This window comes from Rhea americana, unplaced genomic scaffold (genome assembly GCF_003343005.1).
Source record: "Rhea americana isolate MKP2758 unplaced genomic scaffold, rheAme1 scaffold_491, whole genome shotgun sequence".
Classification (NCBI taxonomy): Eukaryota; Metazoa; Chordata; class Aves; order Rheiformes; family Rheidae; genus Rhea; species Rhea americana.
In genome coordinates, this window is record NW_028186636.1 from 134,582 (window position 1) to 146,584 (window position 12,003).

A 12,003-nucleotide genomic window follows, 5' to 3' on the forward strand; every position below is an offset into this window, starting at 1 on the left:
AACTCATTGATGTGACACTGCTGAACATTCAACATGCCAACTAAATGCCCCCAAAAAACTGAGAAAAGAGTCCTTTACAAACATTTCTATACACCAGCTTTATTCACATCTAATCTRTATCTGTGTATCGAGACAAACAGTCAAGAGGCGAACTAATGCAGACTGCAGGCAGGACTTCAGACTGCTCTGACAGTGCTATGTGAATAATCATGGAAAAATACAACAAGAGCAAAGGTAAGGATGTCTCAGCCCTGCTGACACTCCTTTCCAACACACCTCCTGCAGATTCCTCATTGCTTCTGTTAGAATTTGGAGTATGGAACAAAACTGGAGCAGCCCCACCTGTGCGCATGAGAGAGCCTATCTAACCTGATTAGATTTACCTTTTGAATATTAATTTTCTGCTATTATGTCTATCAGATATARCTTATATATAGTTGAAAGAGGAGAGCTATTGCTAAAACTAGGTTTTAAGTGAAGACAGGCTTTATTTTCTGCAGTTAACACTGCAGGTCCCCCAGTTTAAAGGATTGTTTTCAAGAGGAATGCTAGTTTGGGGAGTCATTATAGAGCTGGATAGCCAAACAGGTGGCTCATGCAAGTACTCTACAGTTGATCCACTTTCCAGAGCTCTCACCTCTTCAATGTTTCACATATGGTGTACTGCTTTACAAGACTGAGTGTCAGGTTATGTTAGGTTATCTGTGGAGGTGAGCAATCATGTGGGGCCTTATGACGAGAGGAAAGGATTTCTGGAGGTGTCCTATGAAGGCTCAATTAGGGATGGCTCACGATAGTGGTATCAGAGGACTAGGGTTCCCTCTGTGGCCTCATGCATCAGAAGCTCTCACAGATTCAGCTGATCACGGTAGTATTTGACCAGAGCATCACAAGTATGAGCTTGCTGTCTGAGGGATATCGGATGTCCAACACTGACTTACAATTCTGATGGTGGATCACTAGAAGTAGATGTTTGAGAATAGTCACATATATTCAAAGCAGAAGTTGGGGTGCAGATTTGTGCGGGCTGAGGATACAGCTTGCTCAGAGAACTGGTATCAGGCTAGTGGATACAAATTGCAGGCAGCTTACAACAGAGAAAGAGGAAGAGGACTAAGGTTTTTGCTTGGAAATGTGGATTTAGTAGGAAGATAGGGGCTGCCTCCTGGTTTAGGAAAATGCAGATGCTGCATAGTCAGGTGGCATGGAATGGATATATCTCTTAGCAATAGACCACCTGGAACACATTCTTTAGGGTAGAAATTTGGCTTCTTCAGTTCTAGAATGTAATGTGAATTTCTCCTAGAAAATAACACCAATACCACTTCTTTCAAATGAATGCATTGTTCCCATAATCTATTTTTCATTTGATACTCTATTTCCCACCCAGTAGGCAGACCACTGGGTAACTAATTATTTCATTCACTCTATGTCACCTAACTCCACCCTTCTGTTTGTTTGTACCATCTGTGATTACTATTTTTTCTTTAATTAAGGTTCTCAGTGTATTTTTATATGTATGTATAAAAATTTGTAGTTATCTAATATTTCAATAATCAGGACAATTTTGGTTTACTGTATATCTCCTAATAAATGGGTTAAGTACAACAAAGGCATTAGAAGCAAGACAGTAAGAGAAGAACATAAAAGATTGGATTACAGCAGTGGGAGGGAAAGACTGCAAGACTGTCAGCTGGTACTGAGAATATGAAATATGTACACACTGCACTGTCTGAGATCACTACATATGCACTGCCAAGTAAGAAAAAAGCACTTTTTTGACCACCTGCCTAAAAGAGTGGAATTTATTATGTACAGCAAAAAACTTGCTTGCACTGGCCTGTTGCACCACTACTACACAACACTTAATTTTATTGATTACTCTGAGAGCTGTTGGATCACCATTTGAACAAGACATGAGCCTGCATAATGTGACAAGTAGATAATGTAGACACTGACAGATAGTGTTATTGTGCCCTGAGTATTCCATGCCTTCTTTAAGGACATTGGCAAACCTCAGTGTTTATTATTGTTGACAAAAAATACGAATATTATTACTATATCCTTCAGCACATTATTTCATTCCTACAGACTGAAATGATAATCAGACTTTTTGGGGAAAAAAAAAGAAAAGATAAAGATAGCTAAGGTTTTAAGTCTAGTCAGCAGAAATCATCAAAAAAGTAGAATAAAATCTTGAATTTCTGCTATTTTTTGACAGTTGTTGATTTTCTTAAGCATATCATGGTTAAAAAAAGCACATCTATTAGTAGATCACAGCTTGTTAAGATTCTTGTAAAGATGCAAAGATAAATTATCAGCAATGGAATAAGTCATGAAAGCTTGTTCAGCTATAAACTTTTAGTTGGCCTCCTGTTTTTGTCTGTTATTTGCACAAACAGCAGAATGGTAAGCTAAAATTGTGCTCTTACCTTGCAAGCATAACAACCAGTTCCATGATGCCAACAGTCTGTGACAAATGAATTGCAACTCTATCTATAAATTGTCCTTAAATTTTTAATACTTGTTCTATAGGGATCTGGAAGAGTCAGCCAGCTTTCCACTTCCAGCTTGAGTGATTCCAAATGTCACCGTCTTCAGTTAAATCTGGAACATTTTTAAATGTTGCATTGGCAGATAAAAGCTTTGTTAATGCTCAAGAAATTCATCTGAGATGTCGTTCCAGAGATACTTGTCTAAGAGCAGCCAACTTAATTTATCTCTTCTAGCAAATATTAACATAAATTTCAAATAGCAATCAGACTGTCCGATCCAGCCATACAGGCAAAGTCTTAACTTTTATCCACCATCATCCTGTGAATCACTATCAAGCTGTCAAGATGCTCAACAGAAAACTGCCAGATGTCAGCAACAAAAGACCCATGTTAATAGAAATGCAGAAGGGTCTGAGTGCTAGATTAGAGATAAATGTTCTTCTAAAGAGACAGCTTTGCTTGTACTCTCTCTAATTTGCTGTATCTCTCAACAGTACTAATGTGGAATAAATATTCTGTCAGATGAATACAGTGAAATCTAACAAAAGCAACGCATTTGCTTACATGTCCTTGACCAYGCTGCTGAAGTTTTAAAGAGAATAGGATTTGCTGAAAAACTATGCTGAAGAGTCTGCAAAAGTATACCACAATGTATTACTATACCTCTGTGAAAATACAAGTGCTGAGCCCTGAAGTCGGTGAACAAAGAAAACTGTATGTACTAAGATAAATATGTAAGATTCTCAAGTTATATGCTTAACAGAAAGAAAGAGTATGGGACAAAATTTAGCTGAAGCTTTGTTATGGCTCACAATAATCAAGTGATACAATGATTTCTCTTACTGGATCATTCCACAGAACATTATATTAGAGTAGTACAAGCAGAACACAAAGAGCTGTCTTCAGACTTCCTATTGTTCCTGTTTCCCACCAAAAATTATTTGGTCTTGTAATGAAAGTAGAATTGCCTTAATTTTAATTGCTAGTGATAATTTATTGAAAATAACATTTTTCCTATCTAAAAAGTACACTATTTGCAAAAATGTCACAACATAAATGCTGAAAATTCTTTTAATAAGGCCACCCACATTGTTTTGTTTCAAAATAGTAAGAAGATACACAAAAGAATAAAAAAATCGGAGCCTCTTTCTTCATTCTTTCCTTGATGAAAGATGGTAAAAGATAGTAAAAGAGGAAATTTAATAAAGAGAAATAAGCTCTATCTTTTCAGTGTTAATGAATTGCAAAAATATAATACCATCTTTTCCACAGAGTAAAAAAGAAAAGATTTAAAAAACTGAGAAGAAAAGAAAAATGCTTATATGGCTCAGTTAAAAGGAATCTTATATTCCAGGCAATTACTCCTTAACTTGGGCAGATAATTTATCAATATAATCCTAGAAGTATTAATCCGGGTTAAAAGGAAGAAATAAAACACCTAAACCTCGAAAACTCAGTATACATGTCATGTAGTCTAAGAAGACCTACTATTATAAAGATTACTTGTCACTTTTCAGTACAGTATCCTGCATTCAGGTGCATAGCTATGTACAACTTTGCCAAATTTTGAATGCGTTGGTTGATATTTATTTGATCATATCAACTCTCTGCAAAARATTACTTTTGTAAATAAAATTTCAGTAAAAACAGTTTAATCATTCCTGAGATGATGTGTGGAGAAAATCTATTATTTTGCCAGCATTGTAAAGCTCTCTTGACATTTGCTTTGAAAAACACTAGAATTTTCAGGTTTCTCAGGGAGATTCTTAAATTTGCAGGGTATCATTTTTTACTATTCCTGTGAAATTTTCCCACATTTATTAATTAGGAAATATAGCTGCCAAAGATATAAATTTCAGTGAGCATGCTCCAGCTTCAGACTACAACCACGTAGAAATTAAAGGGGTATGAACCTGGAGCGTGGAAATGTGGGCATGCTATGTCCTTCCATTTTGCAAGTAACTGAAAATACTTTCAGATTTTCTCTTTCACTCACTGTTTATGTACCTTATAGTAACTTAATTTAGGCACTATTTACAACAYTATTTATGAGAATGTTATGTGGGACCATGCCTAAGCCAAGACAGATCACATCTATTGCTTCTCTCCAGAGCAGTTATCCTGTTAAAAAATGGAAAGGTGGCTCTCCCCAACAATCTCTCCTGTTTTCTGGAATCTTACTCATCGATCTGGAGTTCTCAAACATGACTTCTACCAGCTTCTAAATACTGCCAAAACATTAAAAATATTTTAACCACCTATCTCCCTTATGCTGACCTGTGTTTATAACCCTATCAAAAAGACATGAATAGGCAGCTCCAGCTCAAAGTATTCCATCTCTTTATTCAAGGAAAACAGTCTTCCACAAACATCATGGTCCCAAAATGCTTCGTAACTAACCACTGTCTTCCCCCTTTCAAAACAGCCACAGAGGTACTCCTTCATAAAGACCTATTTATGTGCTAAGTTGCAAACACAGACTTTTTTTCTGGATGTTTTTTAAAAAAATTAAGTCTGATTTCCTGCAGGAATTAAGTGAGGAAATCACACACGTGTGCACGCATGCAATTTTTTGTCAAAGAAGTGGACACCTTAAAGAAACTAAACTTGCAGAGGCATAGTAAAAGTTGCTGGCTGGCTTTGGGAGGTCCTGTTACCACCGCATGCTGCGGCAAAGGCAGGGAGAGCATCATCCATTCCTGTCCTGTCCAACAGCTGAGGCCAGCTCTCCCTTGGCCACCCATCAAACAAGGGTTATCTAACTAGTTAATACACACATACTTCCAAATCAGCTAAAAAAATGCTTCCTATTTTCCCACTGTCAGCCTGGACAAAAATATGCTGTGACTTGAGAATAGGATGGATGCATTGCACTAACTTTGGGGGATTTCAAGGATTTAGGGTGGAGACATCACTGGAAGTATTAAAGGTACAGTAAGTCTGGGGAAGTACTGAAGTAGGAAACTATGAGGGGAAGCTGTAGGGAATACAAGGGACCTGAAAAAGACACARATGTTAGGAATGTAGGCCTTACTAAATCCTTTGAGCAGGAAACCAGTTATTTTAAAAGGAAGAAGATGCTTTTTCTTCATCTAAAACAGAAATGTACAGTAAAAAGCACTTTGTTCAAAGTTTATGGAAGGAAAAAAATAGCTAGTCATCAAGACACAGAAATAGAATTCCCAAATGTGACTCCCCCCCCCAGGATTTATAAGCATATAAAATTAGACTTAATCAGGTAAACTCTTTTGCAGATTAACTCTCCTGTTTACTGCCAAGTGAACAGGCTAAGTCATCTGTATCAAGCTTTATTTCACATGCAGCGGCTCATTTACTCAGGAGAAATGAAGCTTCTGCTATTTTATGACATTTCCTGCTTCTCATTATTTGCTGCACTTTACCCTACAGCATTACCTGCCTCTACGAAATCTTTCTTTCAGTACGATAAGCTGAAACAGATGTTGTACAACATTGTGGGTATCATTGCTGTTTATTTCCTTACCATTCTAATTCTGAAGACTAAGAAATAATACCATTTACCACTGTGGTAGGCGTATACTAAATCYGGAGCAGGGAGGCTGCACAGCTTTATCCTCAGTCCCGTTTAATGTGGTATCCTAATGGGTACACTGCACTGCGCAGAGCCAGTGGTGAAAGGTACCATCACTGAAATCTTGATAAATACTCAGCTACATAGTATCCTTCTGTCTTTTAATGAGTTTTCCCTCTGTTCTTTGAATATCTACAATTACATGTACATTTAGGTATATATCTAGTTTTCGGTCTGTATGAACCCACATACTCCACAACTATCCTTTCTGATAGTTTCAAAGTACCATGTAAACATTCACAAAAACATTACAAATTATGGATGTGTTTTCATTAGAACTATGCAAAATAATCCTATTCAACATTTTGCTAAATCAGCACTTCTGGACAAAAATTGCTGAAAAATTATTATTAGAGTTCATTTTTATCTTTATTTTACAAATAATAATTGAATTTTCATAAAAATATAATTGACATTTTTTCTAACTTGAAAGTAAAACTTAGGAGCAACAATTAAAAGCATAATTACAATGAATGGAAAATACAATTTTTTAAAAAAATAATCTTWTGGTTTATCATAAGAGTAAAAGGAATAATTAAGTATTAAAACAACAGAAAGAGSCTGTATCCAATTATCATATATGGGTTACTAACCATTAGTACTTGGATTCAGGGATTCATACTCAGGTTTTTAGCTAGTACAATCTTCTTGTCTGACCTTGAACAATTTACTTGAATTCTGTACAAAAAGTGATCATGTGTAACATGATGACAATAGTTATTTTTATTTATTCATTTATTTATTTATTTATCTCCATGGAGGTAAATATCGCTGTGAGGATGACTTGGAAATGATCTGCTTCTATGGTCAGGTTATTATAGATCGGTAATATCAGTTCTGCCTTTGTGTAYAATCACTAGAGCAAATTATCAGTTTGCAAGTGGCAAGTGACTTTAACTGTGAAACCTCAGGAAAGAATATCTGGGAATATTCATAGTTCTTAAGATTTTTTGCCTGCTTGTTTTCACTGACTTTTGTTCCACTAGATCCCAGCGCAACCTCACTTAGCTTTTCCTTCTTTATCATATCACATTCTTCTCATTCCTTTCAAAACTGTGTGACTGCACATTTCCCTTTTCATTCCTCACATTTTTTTGACTCTTTCTCCAGGCTTCTTTATTCATTAGTGATCTCAGTCTTGATATTCCATTTATCTAAGTCTTATCCCATCCCCCAGAAAATACATATAACAGCATCAAAGTGGGGATCACCAGGCAGAATGTGAGCCTAGATGCAAGTGTTACAGCTAATGCTTCAAACTGGAATCCTGAATTAGAAACTGCTGAAGTTCAGTTGGAAATTTGAATTCTAAGTGTCACAACTTTCTCTGATGTTTTCTACAGGGAAAAAACAGACACTAGAAATACCTCACATATAGTAGTGCCTATATATCATTACAGCTTAATCCCAGATCCTGCACAGCTCTGAGCACTCTTAACTCACAGTAGAACCAACAGATTTCAGGACATTCTTAGCCTTTTGGATGATTATTCCCTTTTAAAAGTAATAAATGATGGCATTTATTGCTGATAATATGATGAATATGATACCATATTTTAATTTATCAATAATTCATAAACATCTATCCTTATGCTTAGAAATTCGTTTACTATATAGCAGCTTTAAAAATATATTTTAAGAGGCAGTGGGCAAAAATTGAACCACAGGAAGTTCTGCCTGAATATGAAAAAGAATTTCTTCCCTGTGAGAGTGACAGAGCACTGGCASAGGTTGCCCAGAGAGGTTGTGGAGTCTCCTTCTCTGGAGATCTTCAAGGCCCGCCTGCATGCAACCCTGTCTACCATGCTGCAGGTGACCCTGCTGAGCAGAGAGGTTGGACTAGATGATCTCCAGAGGTCCCTTCCAACCTTACTGATTCTGTGATATTTTACATTTAAAAAGTTTTACTTTTCCATTATCCTTTTTAAAATCAGTTTTTAGATATTTTATCTTTTRTGAGTTTACTACACAATTTTACAGAAATGATCTTTCTGAAATAATAAAACACCATTTAGCAAAATACAATGTAGTAACAGACTTGTATAAATAGTGCAACAAATCTATAGCCAATACACCACTTTTATTTGTTGTAGAGTTTCTAGAGAATAGAAAAAAAAGATAATCCATGATTTGCAGTTCACCATGTATATGTGCAGCAGGAAATGGAAATTTTGATGTCTTGATAGTAACTCCATTTCATTTATTACCAAACTGAGAAAAAATATGCTGCCTACCTTTGTCTCAATTTGCTTGGTGTCTGGATTCTGAAAAAGTAGCTTTACTCTTGTTTTCCCATCATCTGAAGATCCTTTCAGTTGAGAGAATTTAAATCTCCACAGCACATTCTAAAGAGAAAGAAATTTGATTAAGGACTCTGTTACACACTCTCACCTAGAACTACAGATAATTGATAGACCTTAACATATTAAGATAACGTTTAAGCCAGTAAGTGTAGTACATGATAACAGGCTGGTTGCAGAGCAAATAAAATAAATGGTTCTGTAACATATGTGACAGCAAAAGATACAGTATTAATATTCACTAATTAACTATCTAGAAATTTTCTCATATGTAAATGTTTCACTTGTGTATCTGAAATAATATCAACATTTGTGGCAAAAACTTAATTCTAGAATGAACCATGAGGCTATTTTTTATCAGTTTCAGTATGAACACAATTCCATACAGTATCTTAATCTCTCATATTTCAGCCAGCTCACCTGCATAGCATAGGTAATAGCTTATACAGACGTTGCAAAGTTGAATTCACTGATGTGTGTAAAGCAGTTTGAAATGGGCTACAGAAATGTGAAATTGTTATTAATGTGGTCTTGCAAACTACAAAAAAAAGTCTTGTATTATACAGTTGTTTGCAAATATATAAGAATTCTAGGGTATGATCAAACCTAGCTCTCTTACGGGTTTACATATGTGGTCTTACTACTAGGCAAATCCTAGATCAAAAGGATGTTTTAATAGTTATGAGAGTGCTTTTTAAAGACAAATTCTGGGAAATTATTTTTGAAACCACTTTCATTTTCTGTATTTATTTGAATGTATTCTATTTATCACTTTTAAAAGTATAATAAATCTAAAAATGAAACCAACAACTTGTATTCAGATTTCCTGCTGATGTTTCCTTAATGTTCTGTAATATTAATGAAAATTTGATGCACATGTTGAGACGTGAATCACTCCCCTGGACACTGCTGAGGAAACATGWTTTAAATGATTTCAAAGTTGTTTCAAAAGCACACATAAAATAGGAAGARCTTTGCTTCTCTGCAAAATATTCTCCTTATGTCAACTGGCTCTATGACTTGTAAGCAAAAACTTTCTCCCYGTGAATTTGTCCAATATTCCGTAGATAATCATGACTGGATTTGGGGTAGAAGAGCTGCTTTGAGTCACATGCAATTAAAAAAAGAAGGAACATCAGCCCTCTCTGAGTGAGCTGAGACTATTTCTACTAACTGATAGGATTGATATTCTGGGGAGTTTTAAACTACTCTCTGCAAGTTGGACTACTGCCACACACAGATGGTAAATTCCAGAAAGAATGTGTGGGCTTATTCCTAATTTAGAACACAGTTAGCTTGGAGAGAGCAGGAGCCCTGTCTCCCTCAAATTAGCAGTTCAGGAAGTTATTTCTTCACATTGTTATTATTACATTACAAGCCTTGATGCTAATGATGAAGAGTAAATATTCATTCTTAACATCACATATGGTAATTGTGATTAAAATTCCACCATTCTGAGTACTACAGCAATGTAGAAAAGAAGGATATCTGACTGAGAGATAATTAAAATGAGAACGGTAACAAACGTTGGGATATTACAGAGATTGTCTCATTGACCAGTAATTTTGTCTTTGTAGTGGATATTGCACTAGTTGAACAAATGTCAACCGATAGACTTGAGGATGTATATTTAGCGTGAGAAAGCCCTTATGAATCTGAATTATTCTGTTATGGTTCTTACAATCGTACTAATACTTTGTAATGCCCTATATTTTTTTAAAAAGAAAGTCTTACAAGAGGCAAAAAAAGCTTGATTCCATCTCCTGCTTCCCAGTAGACACAAACTCAGTTGACTTCCTAGATTTCCTAATTTAAAAGATGAAAAAAATCAACTATGCCACAGCATTGTGATGGTGCTTAAACTTTACATTCATGAATAGAGTTTAACTGGCTCCAGAGGGCCTAATTAGACCACCTGAAAGGTATTCAAAGCTTAAATGGGTTCGGAATTAAACAGAATAGATAAATGTTCTATACAGTGCAACTGCTAAGGATTGAGAGGAAACAGGGACCCAGGAGCAATTTAGAAATGTGCATTGCTGGAGTGATCATCTCTCCCAAAGTTGACACTGTGTGAAAAAAAGAAGAAGCAGATGGCTCTGGAAGGCAGAAAAAAATGCACACTTTGGGATCCCTTTATTTTAGGTGAGCTGCTGGAGGCAYAGACTAGGGAAGGTGAACCAACCAGGTCAGCTAGGTACAAGCAAACCTCTATGATCACGTACAAAGCAGCAGCAGGTGATGTGGGTAGCTCAGTGACAGGCACCAAATGGTAAAAGCTGCATGATTTAAAGCTGTGATTACCTGAAGAGTCAACTCCAGCTGAAAATTATGGGCAGTAAGAATTAATTGTGCAACTTGCCCATTACTACCCCACTCAGAGGCCTGAGGACGCATCTCCATCTTTCACGCAAATGTACAATAAATGTATAAAAGTATTCAAAATTTTTACATTTTAATCTATCTAACTTTATTCTCTATTTTTCCTTTAAGTAAGCAACAAGGATTGATCTAAATCCTCCTGATCACCGAGAGTGAAAGTAGGCACTTCGGGTCAAAGTCCTACTCTTCCTATAGGCAAAATCTTGGTCCTATTGAATGCAGCAGAAATGGATTTTAATTCTGGTTCATTTTTTTGATCTTTTTAAAATGAATGTCAATAGAAAAGTTTATAATCCTAAAAGTAGGAGTACAGTCAGTCAACTTACCGTTTTAAAAGAAACATTCTCAATAGTACCTGCAATCTCATTGGATTGAAGTTTTAGGTATAGAAAGTAATATGTGATATGCATTGGGAAATGCAGTATCACCTTGAGGCAGAGAAAGATAAGCAAAGGTGTTTCTTGGGACTTTACCCTACTTAATAGTTTAGTACATGCAATGTAAGATCCAAGTTTCAAATGCTAGTGGTCTTGGTCATTATTTTGCTTCACAAAGATTTCAAGAAACATGGATTTTGCATGGAACCCCCCCCCCACTAGCCTGTCAATGTTTTAAAATGCAGTAAATTTCCTCTTTATGTCAAATGACTTACTCAATTTCTTTCACAGACATTTCAAAGGAAAGAAAATTTTCATTCTGAGGAAAAGGTGATATTTTGGGGGACAGATCTTCTGCTGTAAAGCTTTATTAAGATAGAAACATTTATTATATGTAAATTTAATTTTACTTACAAATAAATTTAGAAATTCATGTAAAATAGCCTAAAATATCATTTAAAATTATATTTAAAATAGTAGAATTGTAGATATTTTTTGGAAATTGGTATATGTCATGAACCATCAACACAGGCATTTTAGATGCAGCCAATCTGTTTTGCAGGATAAGAGAATTTAATCAGATGGATTATGATTAAAGTGCATTAGCTGTGGCTCTGTTTACTACAAACATAGCCTAACTTGTTTATGATGAAAGAATAACTAATTTTATATCTGTGACTTCAAACAAACTGCATCAGATGACAGTTTMATTTTTTTCATGATTAGTAATCTTTAAAAAATCTTGAAATTTTTCAGATACTAAGAAATCAAGTTCAGTGCTAAATATTAACTTTTTTTATTACCTGAGAAGGAAATGAGCTGTCCTCCAAAATCTCACT

General features: G+C 35.5%; 1 protein-coding gene across 1 annotated transcript in view; it reads right to left on the reverse strand.

Annotated features, from left to right (window-relative positions):
- The window catches only part of SNTG2 (syntrophin gamma 2), a gene marked incomplete at its 5' end in the record, with an annotated part of 93,624 nt that overhangs the window by 8,003 nt on the left and 73,618 nt on the right, over positions 1-12,003 (reverse strand). The window contains one exon of the mRNA XM_085317260.1: positions 8,340-8,450. Within this exon, the coding sequence (XP_085173386.1) occupies positions 8,340-8,450 (111 nt within the window). The remainder of the gene's footprint in view (positions 1-8,339; positions 8,451-12,003) is intronic.